The sequence below is a fragment of the Globicephala melas genome, chromosome 6, assembly GCF_963455315.2.
Source record: "Globicephala melas chromosome 6, mGloMel1.2, whole genome shotgun sequence".
NCBI lineage: Eukaryota > Metazoa > Chordata > Mammalia > Artiodactyla > Delphinidae > Globicephala > Globicephala melas.
This window is the reverse complement of record NC_083319.1, coordinates 7853037-7869464: the sequence shown is the minus strand read 5'-3', so window position 1 is coordinate 7869464 and position 16428 is coordinate 7853037. Positions and strand designations below refer to the sequence as shown.

The window sequence follows — 16428 nt, the reverse complement described above, 5'->3', positions numbered from 1 at the left end:
TTTCTCTCCCTACTCCACCCAGGACTTGAAATCTCTCAAGTCACCTGAAAGAAAAAGCTAGACCCTGTTTGGAGCACGGATTCCTTCTCCCCAGGGTTATGCTGTGGCCATTGCATCAGGGCCCTGGAGGAAGTGCTCTAAGATGGAAACAACTGGTAATCAGGCCCTAGGGCAAATGGTGAGGCTGCTCCAGAGCCTAAGGACTCGGGCCATCCCCCTGCCAGGAGCTGCACGCAGGGCTGGGGTCCAGCGCTGGAGCTAACAACTCCTCCTTCACCTGTGTTTATTTCCAACGAATAAGAAAAGCCCAGGTTCATTGTTGAAATTTAGAGAAACAGAATGAGGAAAGTAAAATCATTAGTGTTAACATTCTGAGATAGTGTCTTCCGGTTAAAAATTAAAAAAAAAAATCTTTTATTACTTAAGCTGGGTGGCTGGGTGGTGCTCCATTAGTGTTTATTTTATTGTTATTAATATTATTATTATTTTTGGCTGCACCGTGCAGCATGCAGGAATCCTACTTCCCTGACCAGGGATGGAACCCATGCCCCGTGCAGTAGAAGCGCAGAGTCCTAACCACTGGACCGCCAGGGAAGTCCCGATTTTATTATACATCTTTAAATGGAACAGATACATTATGTTTGGGTTGAATTGTGTCCCCCAAAAGTTAATATGTTGAAGTCCTAACACCAGTACCTCAGAATGCAACTTTATTTGGAAATAGATTTGTTATAGTTGTAATTAGTTAGGATGAGGTCATACTGGAGAAATATGGGTCCCTAATATCCACTACAGCTGTTATCCTTATAAAAAGGGGAAATTTGGATGCAGACACACACACGTGGAGAAGGCCATTGGTAGACTGGAGTTCCGCTACCAAGGAACTACCAAAAGCTAGGACCAAGGCCTGGACCAGATCCTTCCCAAGCACCTTCAGAGGGAGCATGACCCTGCCAACACCTTGATCTCAGACTCCTGGCCTCCAGAACTGTTTAGTTCTGTTTAGTTTCTGTTGTTTCATTCACCCAGTTTGTGGTACTTTGTCAAGGCAGCCCTAGGAAACTAATACACATTACATACCCTCTTTTGTTCACAGTTTTATTTTTTATTTCATTTATTTATTTTTAAATTTTTGACCGCCTCTCACGATATGAGGGATCTTAGTTACCCAACCAGGGATCGAACCCATACCCTGTGCAGTGGAAGCGCAGAGTCTTAACCACTGGACCACCGGGGAAGTCCCTGTTCACAGTTTTAAAAAGAGGATATATAAGTGTAATACAAGAAACACCCATGTATCCTCCACCCTAAATTTGTAGTTTTTTTCTCTGTGAATATATATCTACATCATCATGGTCGACTTACAGCTTTGCACCTTGCCTTTTACTTTTCTCAGCTATATGTTTTGGAAACCTTTCCACATTCAACAATTGATCTGTCTTATTATCTATTTTATTATTATTTTTTGGCTGCATTGGGTCTTCATTGCGGTGTGCGGACTTCTTACTATGGTGGCTTCTCTTGTTACGGAGCACGGGCTCTAGACGCGTAGGCTTCAGTAGTTGCAGCACGCAGCCTCACTAGTTGTGGCCCGCAGGCTCTAGAGTGTAGGCTCAGCAGTTGTGGTGCACGGGCTTAGTTGCTCCGCGGCATGTGGGATCTTCCCGGACCAGGGCTCGAACCCGTGTCCCCTGCATTGGCAGGCGGATTCTGAACCACTGCGCCACCAGGGAAGTCCGGTTACATCAATTTTTAAACCTACCAGCAATGTGTGAGACTGCTTATTTCCCAATGTCCTCATCAGTGCTAGGTAGTGCTCTTAAAAAAAAAAGTGGCCAGTGCTGGCCAGGCTTGGAGTGGCTTGAATTCAGAAAACACGGTCCAGCAATCCAAAGTGATATCAGGGAACTCCCTGGTGGTACAGTGGTTAAGACTCCATGCTTCCACTGCAGGGGTCACGGGTTTGATCCCTGGTCAGGGAACTAGATCTCACAACTAAAAGATCCTGCATGCTGCAAAGAAGATCCCGCAAGCTGCAACTAAGGCTCAGCGCAGCCAAATAAATAATATATTTTTTAAAATTCCTGTTTTCTTTCCAATCGCACGTCCTTCCTGCAAGCCGCTTGATGCAGCCAAAACAAAACAAAACAAAAAACCCCCACAAAAAAACAAAGTGATATCAGAATAACTCAAGTTCTTTACCTGCATTTCTCAAACACCACAAAAGGGGCAGATAACAGACCACAGCTATGCTTTAAAAATTCCCCTTCTCTGGGACTTCCCTGGTGGTCCAGTGGTTAAGACTCCGAGCTCCCAATGCAGGGGGCCCGGGTTCGATCCCTGGTCAGGGAACTAGATCTCACAACTAGAAGATCCTGCACGCTGCACAGAAGATCCTGCAAGCCGCAACTAAGACTCGGCGCAGACAAATAAATAAATAAATAAATAATATTTAAAGAAAAAATCCTGTTCTCTTTCCCATCGCACGTCCTTCACCCACTACAGGTGTCCCTGTGCCCCTGTCTTCAGCACCCCTTCCTCCCTGTTGCCTGTCTCTAAGATTTTCCCCCTCCTCCTTCCTGTCACTCGCTTCCAGTGTATGCATGTGTGTGTATGTGTGTGTGTGTTGAGGGTGGTGACCTCTCAGTCCTGTCCATTCTCAGATTCTCCATCACAAAAGCCCCGAAGAACTGCACTGGCAGAGAAAAACCCTCCTCAGATGGTGGGTAGGGGACAGAACCACAGAGGCAAAATCCTTCAGTGGGTGGGGAGGGGAAAGCTTTAATCATTTCGTCTGGTCACGTCAGAGGGGTTGGCTGTGTACTCCTTGAAGACCGAGTGGGATGTGTTGGTTTGGTGTCCCTCACCCTGGGCTTAGCACACAGTAGGGCCTTCATAAATGTTGGTTCATTGAATGTGGGAGCACTGAGAAATGATCAACAACTCTGTGTTGGGGCTGGCAAGAGATGTTTTACAGAGATGTTTGACCTAGGCCTGGAAACAAGAAGGTTATCTTGGGCAGCAAAAATGACATCACTTCTTCTGAAGCGGGGGGGATAAGGTGGGGGAAGGTGGGAGAAGGTGGAGAGAATTCCACTGGATGAATTTATGTTTCTCTATGAAAAAGGAGAGTTGTCATATGGGATGGGGAAGAGGCAAAGATTTGGAAAAGCCAACGTGGTGGGCTTCCCTGGTGGCGCAGTGGTTCAGAATCCGCCTGCCAATGCAGGGGACACGGGTTTGAGCCCTGGTCCGGGAAGATCCCACATGCCGCGGAGCAACTAAGCCCGTGCGCCACAACTACTGAGCCTGCACTCTACAACCCACGAGCCACAACTACTGAAGCCTTTGCGCCTCGAGCCCGTGCTCCGCAACAAGAGAAGCCACTGCAATGAGAAGCCCGCGCACCACAACGAAGAGCAGCCCCCACTCACCGCAACTAGAGAAAGCCTGCGCACAGCAACAAAGACCCAATTCAGCCAAAAATACATAAATAAATAGATAGATAAATAAAAAGCCAACGTGGGGAGGAGGAGGGGGTCCAGGGATAAATTAAACCATTGCTGGGCAGTGGTGAGGGCTCAGCTGAGGGTGGAGGAAATGATTTGTGCATTTGATCTTTGCAGAGACTCTGGTGGTTGGATTACAATAAGGATTGGGGATCCATCATTTCTTCAACAGGGAGAAAATGAACGGGGCAAGGGAGTGGAGGGCTCCCTAACACTGAGGAATGAACGCCATAAGCATTAGACAGTAGGCGGGAAGGCAAAAGAATTAGTTCTGTTTGGAGAGGGGGGAGCTGGAACTTAAGATTTCAGGTGGACCAGTTGTGTGACCCTGGGAGTACATGGCTGAGGTGGAGAGAAGGTCATGGAGATGAGGATGTCAAGGAACTGAGGCCAGGATGGCCCTGAGGATGTTAAAGTCTCCCAGAATCCAGGGCGGCTGCGTGAGCCACGTGACAGCCCCCCATGATTGGCTGACAGTGAAGCATAGTTGAGAAGATGGAGACTCAGCGAGAACTTCAACGGAGTAGGTGTGTACACACAGCAGCATACAGTGTGCAGGAGGGCACTGAGGAGCAAGAGGAACGCGGACCCTTCCTCCCCCCTGGACAAAGACAGGCGATGTGGGAGGGGGAGAGAGTCTGGGTGGTGTGCAGAAGCGGGCTCCATCTCTGCACCAACAGGGGAGGAGAGACAGGGCTGTATTTCCAGAAGCAGCGCGCAGCTCCGGACAGTAACATGTTTCCTGACCCCTGAGCCCAGTGGCCTAATATGAATCAGAGGGAGTAGGCTAGAAGTTGGGCGCTCCTCTGAGTTTGGGGAACCGATGAGGACTGAAGGCAGGGTAAAAATGGCGGAGGGGGGAAAGCTCGTCTTGACCGGTGAGGCAAGCCCGGGCGACGCAAGCCCGGGCCAGGCCCGTCAGTGGCGTCGCGCGTCTCCCTGGCGACGCTACGCGTGGCCCGGAAGGGGGTGGAGCTTCTGGTGGGGCGGGGCATCTCTGTGACGCCAGGGGCTGGGCCTAAATGGCGACACCCGAGAGGCTCCCGGGGGGGTTTGAACTGGCCAATGGGCGACCTGCCGATCGCTTGTCGGAAAAGGAGGAGAAAGCGGGGAGGAGTCGCTGCCAGAGCTGGATTGAATCTGCCGCTGCGTCTCCATGGCAAGACCCTGGCCTCTGACTTCAACGACTTCATAAGGAGGCGTTTCTGGGCGCAGCCGTGTCGCTTCTGGTGAGAGGCCGCCGGCAGGCGGGAGCCAGGGCGCTCCGGGGCGTTCCGCGGCCGCCGCCGGGCCTGGTCCCCACGGGCGGGGTGGCCCCCGCCGAGGTCGCCGGGTCCCGCTGCCCCCCCGGGCCGCCCCCGCCGGCACCCTCCGGCGCGCTCGTCCAGTTCCCGTCAGAATCTCGCCCCCCGCCCCGCCCACCGGCGCGGGCCTTCTCCTCCTCCCGCTAACGGGCGGGCCTTTCCTCACCTGGCCACCGGCAGGGTTCTGCTCCCTCCAGGCTTCGGCCTTCTCTCTATGTGCAGAAACTGGTCCCCTCCTGCCCGCTGGTGGGTGGTCGTCCCTTCTTTCCGCCGACAGAGACTGGCCCCGCGCCCTCTTGCCCGCCGGTGGGCGTCGCCCCGTCTGCCTCGCCCTCCCTGAGGGCCTCGGCCCGGCAGTTATTTGACGGCTTCTCATAGGCAGCGCAGTCCCCGGGGACCGCCTCCGGGGCGCCCTACCCCGTTGGGTGGGTTCACCTGTCCAGCGGGCCTCCCGGTTCTCTCGCCGCGCTCCCTGCACGACCCGACGTCGAACCCGCTCTAACTCGGATACTAAATCTCAGCGGCCGCTGCTTCGCCCTGGAGGATTTTCCCTCTGCCGTCGGGGCACCCACTCGCTGCTTAGCGCCCCTTTCCCCCTGCAGCCTCCGCTCCTTCCTCCTTCAAATACTATAGGTCTTCTCGGGTGTCTATTTTGCCGGGAACGCCCTTCTCCTAGGAGACAGTTGCCCTGGCTCCGCCCCGACTATCCCTCCCGCTCCCTACGCCGGTTCCGGCCCTTTGGGGCCCACTTGGAGCCTAGCGGTTCTCTCCTGCCCTCTTCGCACGCGAGCCAGCATCTCAGGTTTTCCCCCTGGTGGCCACCCACCTTCCCTCCCGCGTGGGGCCTGGGTGTGGTGGTCCTTTACTTCGAAGTTCCGCCCCCTGGCCCTCCCTGGGGAGGGGAGCTCTCACCGCCCCGCCCACCGGGTCGCTCAGCCTCTCCTATCTCCCCCCACTTTGGCAGGACAGTCAGTTGCTGTGCGACTTGGACAGCAGAGGAGCACCTCCCAAGTTTTCATCCAACTGTCACCCCCAAAGCTTACACTCTCCTCCCCTCAGGACGTTTGATGCCCGGCCCCTGAGATTCTCACTGACACGCCCCTCTGGGTCCCCCTGAGCAGAGCCTGCTGACCCAATTGCCCACCTTTGCGGCTTTGATGCCTAACCATGTCTGCGTCATCCTCAGGCGGCTCCCCCAGGTACTGCCATTGTGGGGGGCGCCTCCGCCATAGGGCAGGGAAAAGCGGGCAGGGGCTCCCAGGCCAGGCTCACTGGAGGATTCTCTTTTCAGCTCTCTGTTCTGTGTACTGAAAGCCTGGACCAAAACATTTAAAAATAATTTTTAAGAGGAAAGAGGAAAATGCACGCATGTAATCCCAGTTCTGCCTCCCTCTGGCCCTCCCTCCTCAGGTGCCCCAGTTCCTGGTAGCAAATAGGATCACCATCGTTGTCATTGGAGTACTAGGTTCAGATCCTTTTTGAAAGGAGGTTAGGTGTAAATAAATAACAACCACGTAAGAGGTGGACGCGGCAGTTAGTCAGATGTTGGTGGAATCCAGGTAGTTTGATGGAAAACCCGCTGAGGGTGAGAGCTTTCCCAAATCTATTGGCTTCAAGTAAACAGAAATGTTCTAAGTGAGGAGGGAAAAAAAAAACCCATCTGCACAGATTTGGTATTCCTTGGCTAAATGATTAGTAGGACTCAAAAAATTTTTTTCTTTTATATCAAGGTGTGATATACATACAGCAAAATGTATGCTAAAGTGCTAAAGAATTTTTATGTTGCATTATTTTTTCCAAAATAATGGAGGGCGAGGGCAAGATCATATTTTGGGGGCTGTCATCAGGCAGTGGGATGGACCAAATGTACTTTCCAAGTCCCTTCCCGTCCTGGAATTCTTGGATTGACTGCTGCCAGATTTTGGAGATTAAACTTTTGCTTTATTTGCAGATTTGGTGATGGGGCTGTTTATGTATAAGATGAATTACACGTGGTATTAAAAAAAAAAATCCGTAAAAGCAAAAATAACCCTGCCTCTTAGGGGCTTAACGGGTAGCAAATGGAATATTTTGGGAAATGGTCATTTTTCATCCTCTTATTTGAATATTTGACTATTAATTTTATGAAACTGAGTCACAGAGACCTTATTCCTGAGCTTATGCCTCTGTCTTTTCATGGCAGTCATTCACTGAGCATTGTTCCAGCCAGTGTCCTGGGCACTTTCGCCCTTGGCCAGACTAACATGTTGGCTGTTGCCCACATGCTGCCTGCTTTTTTTGTCTCCTGACAGACAGGATGACAGCTGGGCTTTTCAGTAAAAGGTCACAATACATGTGATGCGATGGCAGGTTAAAAGGCCAGCCCTGCAAATGCCCATCACCCCCTGCTTCCATCCCCCTGCCAGGCACACCATGAGAGCTTGGTGCTTGTGTACAGGGAGCCAAATGATTCCACACTGGTTCTCCTAGCCGTGGACTTGTTAGACACCATATGTAGTATATAACTTCGGGAGATCTAAGAAATAGAAGAGCCCTAGTTTTCTGCTTATAATCTGCTTCTTATGCCTGGGTACAGGTTTCCATCGTGTGAAAAGAACAGAGTAACAAGTCTCAAGCAGAAAAAGGTCTTGAGGACACCTTGTGGCTCACCCAGTGTGACTGTGACGGTAGGTGACATGCGCGCGGAGCAGCCCCGTGGTCTGTGGCCCCGCCAGAAGAAACGCTTCTGCTGGTAGCCCGGTGGCCAGGTGCTCTGTCAGGTGCCTTCATGCATAGCCTGCTGATTGATTGGATTTGGTTTTGCCGGTGGCAAGGCTGTCGGGTGTGAGGAGGTTGTGTTAGCCTAATCCTTCCAGACAAACTTCAAAAATCTGAAAACAGAATTTCCAAAAAAAAAGGAAAAAAGAAAAAAGTAAAAAAAAAAAAGAATGGGGATTGACAGGAGCTGGTGGTAGGCGAGGGGTATGTGTTCAGCCCTGCTTAAGTGGCCTTTAGAATCCATACAACCTTCTCATCTCGGCATTTCCTCCAGCTTTCTGTCTTCACCGTCTTTTAGCTACCTGCTGCTTGAAGTATTTTGCACCGTAACCGTTCTGTGCGTGCTAATCCGCATGCCCCATTCAGATTCCGGTGTAGGAGGACTCACCTGCTTTCCATCTGTGCTGCGCTGAATCTCAGGAGGAGCTGTGCATTCCAGCAGGCTCGGAAAGAGATGCAGCTCTGAGGACCCCGGGGCCTGGGTTTGGGCTCTTTTGTAGAACTTGTGGGTCTCACAGACCCTTCTCTTGAACGGACCTGCATCTCCCCGGTGGTCTTCAGCTGGGATCTCTGCAGGAGCCTGCTGAATGGCACGCCCGCCTTGCTTCCTGCCCGCATGCCAGTAGTGCTGGTTGATGTCCTGCTCGCTTGGTGGCTAGGCTTTCAGTGGCCCCCAGAGGCTGTGAGCTCGGTTTTTCACGCCCAGTTTACTCATCCACAGATCAACCTTTTTTGTGTTGTCCTCCCCCACCTGCCAGAAGCGAACCATGAAGGACCGCTCTTCAACTCCCCCCTTACATGTTCACGTGGATGAGAACACCCCTGTCCATGTCCACATAAAAAAACTCCCGAAAGCATCAGCGACCAACAGCCAGGTAGGAGCATGCCAGGGGGGCAAGGCCAAGGCTGTGGAGCAAGGCGACACCTCCCAGCTGGGCCTCCTCACACTTCTAACTCCAGAGATTTGAGAGACAGACACATTCGCTTTCAGAGCTCAGTTGCCTGGTTGGAAGGTAGGACGGTCACCTGGAAGTGGCAGCAGTAGCCTTAGTCAGAAGCGGCTCCCCAGCAGAGTTGGAAGCAGATGCCACCAGAGTGATGCCACGGCCAGCTGCGTGGGGAAGTGACCCTGGGTTTGTCCCTTTCCACAGAAATCACATAAGCGCGGAATGAAAGGGGACACCGTGAATGTGCGGCGGAGTGTCCGGGTGAAAACCAAGGTACCTTGGATGCCCCCTGGAAAATCATCCACCCGGCATGTGGGATGCAAGTGGGAGGTAGGCTCATTCTCGTTCAGGCTTTTCTTCTCCAATTGGTCAGGTTCTAGCAGGCCTCATACTCTGTATGGTTCAGGGTCGGCGGGAGCTCTCAGAGACATCCCAGTAGGTCCCGCTTACTAAGCGCCTTGCTAAACCCTGAAAGTGTGGGAATCTTCTTGAGTCCTGCCAACACTGCAATGCGGTACGTCCCGCTCTCCTAAGGTGCAGATGAGGAAACCAAGGCTCAGAGAGGTGAAGTCTCACAGAGAGAGTAGCAGAGGTGGAGTTAGGACTCAGGGGTGTCTCATTCTAGAGGCGGTACTAGTAGGCTCTCTGATTTGTATGTGAGGAGCTACATGTCTTGCCCCACGTAACTTTGCTAGTGCCAAAGCATAATTTTAAAATATATACCAGAACGTACATATCCAAGAAAGCATCTTCACTTTTACGGTCACCCCCATAAGAGACCGTGCACGTATTCCATAGATGTCATCAAAACCACTGGAATAATCTCCTGAGGAATAACTGCCTTCCGTGTGAGTTGCCAAGGTTCCAAGAGAACTGTTGTCTTTTTTTAGCCACACCTCAAAACGTTTTGCTTGTCCATCTATCCATCCGTGCAGTCATTCATGCATTTCTTGCGACACTGCTGCACACTGGGGTTAGAGCTGCAAACTGGCAGCTGTGCCTTCCTTACGCTTACGTTCTAGTCAATTGCAGTGAAGAAACTCATTGACAAGACAAGGCCTGTGACTGTGTTTTAGACAAAGATCTTATTATTGAGACAAGTAAAGGGCTTGAGACTACAGTTGGCCCTCTGTATCCACGGGTTCCACATCTGTAGATTCAACCAACCACAGATTTAAGAAAAAAAAAAAAAATCCATAAAGTTCCAAAAAGCAAAACTTGAATTTGCTGTGTGCCAGCAACTACTGACAAAGCATTTACATTGAATTAGGTATTATAAATAATCTAGAGCTAATTTAAAGTATACAGGAGGAGGTGCCTAGGTTATGTGCAAATATTACACCATTTTATACAAGGGACTTGAGCATCCTTTGATTTTGATATCCATGAGGGTCCTGGAACCAATCCCTGTGGAGACCAAGGGATGACTATACCTTAAGATGATGATGCCTGATATATATATATATATATATATATATACACACACATACACATATACATATATATATATATATATGTATTTTTTTTTGTGGTACGCGGGCCTCTCACTGCTGTGGCCTCTCCCATTGTGGAGCACAGGCTCTGGACGCGCAGGCCCAGCGGCCATGGCTCACGGGCCCAGCCGCTCCGTGGCATGTGGGATCTTCCCGGACCGGGGCACGAACCCGTGTCCCCTGCATTGGCAGGCGGACTCTCAACAACTGCGCCACCAGGGAAGCCCCTGATCTATTTTGAAAGATTATCTTTCTGAGAACTTATTACTTTTAAAATTAGAAATAATAGTAATTACTCTGAAGTTTAGAGTCATACTTCACTCTCTTGACTCCCTGATTTACCATGTTATCCCTAAGAGACAAAGAGAGTTTGGTATTCTAGGGAATAAATGAAAAGTGTTCTGACATCTCTCTCTATATAAAGTGCAAGGAAGACTGGAATTAAAATGCTTTTTAGATTTTTTTTACTATGTGTACCTCACTAATAATCAGTGAAATGTAAATAAGAAACAACTACATTTCAGATAAAACAAGCTATCATTTTTATTGAATGGAAAAAAGTTGAAAAGATTATGAATATCTTGTGTTGACAAGCATATGGGAGGTATCAACGAATCTTTTTTAGATGGTTTTTTGTTTGTGTTTTTTTTTTTTGGCCGCGCAGCGTGGCATGTGGGATCTTAATTCCCCAACCAGGGATCGAACCTGTGCCCCCTGCAGTGGAAGTGCGGAGTCTTAACCACTGGACCACCAGGGAAGTCCCTGGACAGTTTTTTTTTGTTGTTGTTGTTGTTTAATATATATTTTTTAAATTTATTTGTTTTATTTATTTATTTTTGGTTGTATTGGATCTTTGTTGCGGTACACGGGCTTCTCATTGCAGTGGCTTCTCTTGTTGCAGATCATGGGCTGTAGGCACACAGGCTTCAGTAGTTGTGGCACACGGGTTTCAGTAGTTGTGGCTCGCGGGCTCTAGAGCACAGGCTCAGTAGTCGTGGCGCACAGGCTTCGTTGCTCCGCGGCATGTGGGATCTTCCTGGACCAGGGCTTGAACCCGTGTGCCCTGCATTGGCAGGCGGATTCTTAACCACTGCGCCACCAGGGAAGTCCCCCTGGACAGTTTTGAGTGGATTGTGAAACCGATTCAGCCGTTCTGCAGGCAGTTTGGCAGCATCCATCCAAACATGGATTCTATAGTTCTACACTTGGGAATTGATGCTAAAAGTCACAGAAGAGTACAGGGATCTGTGTATGTATCAGGATGTTTACTAAAGCATTGTTTGCAATAGAGAAAAATTAGAAGCAACCTAAATGTCTGTCAGGAGGGTATTGGTTAAATTATGATGCATTCATACAATGGAATGCCATGCAACCACTAGAAGATTGAGGTAGATATTTCTACATGATAATGAAGCACCAAGTGGCACAGCACGGAGAGTTTGGCCCTATTTGTGCAGAAAAGTGCATCTGTGTGTCCATGTGTGTATGGATATGTTTATATGTGCAAACCTGTTTTGGGGAGGAAATATAAGAAGTGGTAAGCAGTGATTACCTCTGGGGTGGGAGGCTTTAATGCTTTATCTTTTCATGGTTTGCTTGAATTTCTTTATAACAAACATACTATATTTTATTTAAAATGCTTTTTTCTTTTCTTTTTTTTTAATGAAGAGACTTAGTAGTTCTTAAATTATATATCAAAGTCATGCCACTGTGGAAATGGACTTCCTGTTGACATGGGTTCTAGGACTATGGTCCCCCCTGGAAAGCTCAGTGCCCCTTCCAGTCCTGGGGCCACAGAATTCTAGAAACGGAGGGGCCCAGAGATGTGACTTACCATCTCTCAAGCAGTAGCTGTCTTCATGCTGTCCTCTTGGTTCAGCCCCTTTCCATTTTTCAGTGGCCTTCCATGTTCCTGGGAGGCCCCAGCCTGCCCTTACCATTATGGACAAGAGAGAAAAGACCACAGGAGGAAGAGTTTGTGGTGGAGCTGGACATGGACCCCGGAAGCTGCTATGTGCTTGTGGGGATTCATGTTTCTTTTCTTTCTTTTTAAATTAATTAATTAACTAATTTTTGGCTGTGTTGGGTCTTCGTTGCTAAACGTGGGCTTTCTCTAGTTGTGGCGAGCGGGGGCTACTCTTCGTTGTGGTGCATGGGCTTCTCATAGCGGTGACTTCTCTTGTTGCGGAGCACGGGCTCTAGGCACGTGGGCTCAGTAGTTGTGGCTCGCGGGCTCTAGAGCACAGGCTCAGTAGTTGTGGCGCACGGGCTTAGTTGCTCTGCGGCATGTGGGATCTTCCTGGAGCAGAGCTTGAACCCGTGTCCCCTGCATTGGCAGGCGGATTCTTAACCACTGCGCCACCAGGAAAGTCCCCGTGTTTCATTTTTAAAACCCCTCCTGGTACACAAGATAAGATCTTTGGGAGAAAGCAGGTCTGGGTTTTTTCTCTACCCTATTACTAATTAAGTCATCTATTTTTATGACAGAAAGCTGAAAATACAGAAAACTAGACAATCACTGTAATTCTACTACTCTAATCTGGCTGCTATTAAGTTTTAAAACCTTTTCATTGGAAAGTGCAGGATAGTACATGCATCAGAAGCGTGTTGATGAATTTTTACAAAGACCCAGCTCAAGAAACAACATCACCAGTCCTGTTCTTGTCACTGCCACCCTAAAACTATTAATATTTCGGTACATTTATTATCACTTTTTCCCATGCGGAGTTTTTTTTTCAAATTGTAATCATACTGTCTATACATTTTCCTATTGTCTTTCTTTTATATATTAAAATAACTCTTTTTCTTATAAAAGCAATGCACAGTCATTGTTGAAAATTAGAAAAAATTAGAAAATCTAAATCAGCATAAGGAAGAAAGTAAAAACCACCTGTAATTCCACCACCCTGAGAAGAGACCCATGTAACTTCTAGGTGCAAGACTTCTGGATCTTTTCTTGTGAATAGACGTGTTCTTTTGATTTTTGTAACAATGGGATTATATTTTACTTATTGTTGTAATGTTCTTTTTTCCACATATTTTGACTATATTTATATTGCACATTATTTTTTTAAGGCATTATTCCATTGTGTGTACATTTGTGTACTGTTAAGTATTTAACCAATACTATCTTGCTGTACATTTATCTATACCCTAGCCTTGAATTTAAATATTAATTCACATTCTTAGATATTCTTGATAAATTCCTCAAAAATAGAATTGCTGGGACAAAGGGCACATACATTTTTTAAATTGCACCCTATGAGTCCTACTTGTTTGACATAACAGTTTACACCCATATAAAACACTTCCTTTGGGAGGGGGAAGGGTAAGCTGGGATGAAGTGAGAGAGTGGCATGGACTTATATATACTACTGAATGTAAAATAGATAGCTAGTGGGAAGCAGCCGCATAGCACAGGGAGATCAGCTCAGTGCTTTATGACCACCTAGAGGGGTGGGATGGGGAGGGTGGGAGGGAGACACAAGAGGGAGGAGATATGTACATGTATAGCTGATTCACTTTGTTATAAAGCAGAAACTAACACACCATGGTAAAGCAGTTATACTGCAATAAAGATTTATAAAAAATTAAAAAAATAAAACACTTCCTTTTATTCCTGATAGCCATCATCTTTCCCTGGAAATTAGCACAGAAGTTTAGCCACCTCAGCTTACGAGAAGGAAAAAACGGTGCAAACAATGAGAAATAGCAATTACTTAATACAATGGAATGAATGTATAGAATGAGAGAGTCAAATTCAATATATCAAAATCCCATGGAGGGACTTACCTGGTGGTGCAGTGGATAAGACTCTGCACTGTCAATGCAGGGGGGCTCAGTTCGATCCCTGGTCAGAGAACTAGATGCCACATGCATGCCGCAACTAAGAGTTCACATGCCACAACTCAGGAGCCTGTGAGCTGCAACTCAGGAGCCTGCCTGCCACAACTAAGGAGCCCGCCTGCTGCACCTAAGACCCGGTGCAACCAAATAAATAAGTTAATTAATTAAAAGACAGTTAAAAAAACAACAACAACAAAAAACATGGAAACACTTGCCCCCAGATTAGAATATCTTTTTGAAGTCTTGAAAGTATTATACAGCTTTGCATAAACTTCTCTGAGGGGGACATGCATTTTAAAAATTATTTTTTTAAACTGATGTATTTAGGTAAATATTTTCTAGAAATACCATTTTAACCCTAAATAATTCAGTATGCATTTCTAATAACATTTTCTCCATAACCAAAATAACAGTGATTAGTCCTAAAAACTTCACTTCATTTTTTTTAAACTTAATTTCTTAATCATATAACATCTGGTTAATATTTAAATTTCTCCACTTGTCCTTAAAATACCTGTTATAGAAGATTTGTTTGCCTTTGCAACTATCCACAATATTCAATGTATTCATACAATATCCAATGTATTCATATTCATTTAAAAGACTTTTGACATATTTCATATCTACCCTAGGTGTATGAAAATATTTACTGCCCCCAACTTTTGCCAACTTTGGGAATCACAGTTTTTGCCAATTTGTTATATCCTTCATTTTAAACTTGACACTGGGGATGTCCCTGGTGGTGCAGTGGTTAAGAATCGACCTGCCAATTCAGGGAACACGGGTTTGAGCCCCGGTCTGGGAAGATCCAACATGCTGCGGAGCAACTAAGCCCGTGCGCCACAACTACTGAGCCTGCTCTCTAGAGCTTGCGAGCCACAGCTACTGAGCCCGTGTGCCGCAATTGCTGAAGCCCACGCGCCTAGAACCCGTGCTCCACAACAAGAGAAGCCACCGCAATGAGAAGCCCGCGCACCGCAATGAAGAGTAGCCACTGCTCTTCGTTGCGGTGCGCGGGCTTCTCATTGCGGTGGCTTCTCTTGTTGCGGACCACGGGCTGTAGGCGTGCGGGCTTCAGTAGTTGTGTAACACACGCTTTTTATTTCTATGTTAGAAGAGCTTCAGAAACAACATTTAAACAAGGGTAGGGGGCTTCCCTGGTGACGCAGTGGTTGAGGGTCCGCCCGATGCAGGGTACACGGGTTTGTGCCCCGGTCCGGGAGGATCCCACATGCCGCGGAGCGGCTGGGCCCGTGAGCCGTGGCCACTGAGCCTGCGCATCCGGAGCCTGTGCTCCGCGGCAGGAGAGGCCACAGCAGTGAAAGGCCCGCGTATCGCAAAAAAAAAAAAAGACAAAAAAAAAACAAACAAGGGTAGATAATGAGGCAGTGTTCCACCAAGAAGGTCGGTGTGCCCTTCCCCTTGGGGTCTCTGTGGTTTTGCCCTGTAGCAATTTTAGCTCTTCCTGCTCAGCGGACAGCCAGGGATGGTGGGACCAATGGTTGCAGTTCTGCCTTATGACTTCATGTGTCTCTCCCTCCTCTACATCAGAATCCACCTCACTGCCTGGAGATCACACCACCATCTTCAGAAAAGCTGGTCTCAGTGATGCGGTTAAGTGACCTCTCTACCGAAGATGACGACTCGGGTCACTGTAAAATGAACCGTTATGATAAGAAGATTGACAGTCTAATGAACGCGGTTGGTTGTCTCAAGTCTGAGGTGAGGGAGGTAGGGGGCTGGGCTGGCCAGTGTCCCGAGGACACTTGGGACTGCCGGGTGAGTTCCTGGTGGACACCTCCTTCCAGCTGCCTCTGCAGGCCTCCCAGGGTTTCAGGTGCCCCTGGGGAGGTAGTCGGGGCAACCTGGGATCCCTTTCCATCAAGCACTTAGCCCAGGCCTGGCCCTGACCTTGCCTGGTGCTCTGTATGGATGGCCTGGTTTGATTTTTTACTACAGTAAACGAAGCCGGTGGTATTATTGTCCCTGTCTTGCAGATGTAGTGACTGGGACACTGGGGCCTCTGTTTTCCATTTTATACAAAAGTTAAAAAAAAAAAACAGAAAACAATGCCCCAAACAGGCAGAGGAAGTTTGTCCCCAGTTGCTGGGCTGTGTCTTTGGGTGGGATGTGGCAATGAAATTGGAAACAACCTGGAAGTCCAAGGCCCCCAACTAATAAGTTGGTGGAGCTGCCGTGGAATCCTCGTTGCGGCTGCTGACGGGGCCTGTGTCTTTAGTCCTCCCCTGCGACTGGGGCCCAGGGCCCTCTTGGAGAACCTGCGGCTGGTGGCTGCCTGGCAACAGGCCTGCCTTTCTCCACAGCCCGAGGGGCAGGGGCCTTTTTGTGACATCTCTCCTCCCGTGGAGTGCCAGCTGAACAACCGTTTGTATCCTGGCTCTGTCCCCAACCGGAAAGTCACTCAGGCTCCCTTTGCTCCCTTTCCTCAGTGACGAGGAAATGAGAGGAATTGTGTCTGTCCAGAGTCTTTGTGACGATTGACTGAGCTTGCGCCCAAAGGACCTCAGTAGTATGGAGTGCTCAATCGGAGGTGCCCCTTGCTTTGTCCAAA

At 48.5% G+C, this 16428-nt stretch overlaps 1 protein-coding gene across 10 annotated transcripts in view; it reads left to right on the top strand.

Moving 5' to 3' along the window:
- Positions 1-4559: 4559 nt before the first annotated feature.
- The window catches only part of ODF2 (outer dense fiber of sperm tails 2), a 30821-nt gene continuing 18952 nt past the window's right edge, over positions 4560-16428 (top strand). The window contains exons 1-6 of one of the 10 annotated variants that reach the window (XM_030858469.2): positions 4614-4738; positions 5873-6012; positions 7389-7479; positions 8329-8445; positions 8722-8847; positions 15408-15578. In XM_030858469.2, coding sequence (XP_030714329.1) covers positions 5981-6012; positions 7389-7479; positions 8329-8445; positions 8722-8847; positions 15408-15578 — 537 coding nt within the window. In that variant the 5' untranslated portion in view covers positions 4614-4738; positions 5873-5980. Of the gene's footprint in view, positions 4739-5872; positions 6013-7388; positions 7480-8291; positions 8848-15407; positions 15579-16428 lie in introns of all 10 variants that reach the window. The other 9 variants (XM_030858467.2, XM_030858466.2, XM_030858465.2 and 6 more) reach the window with 9 other exon arrangements.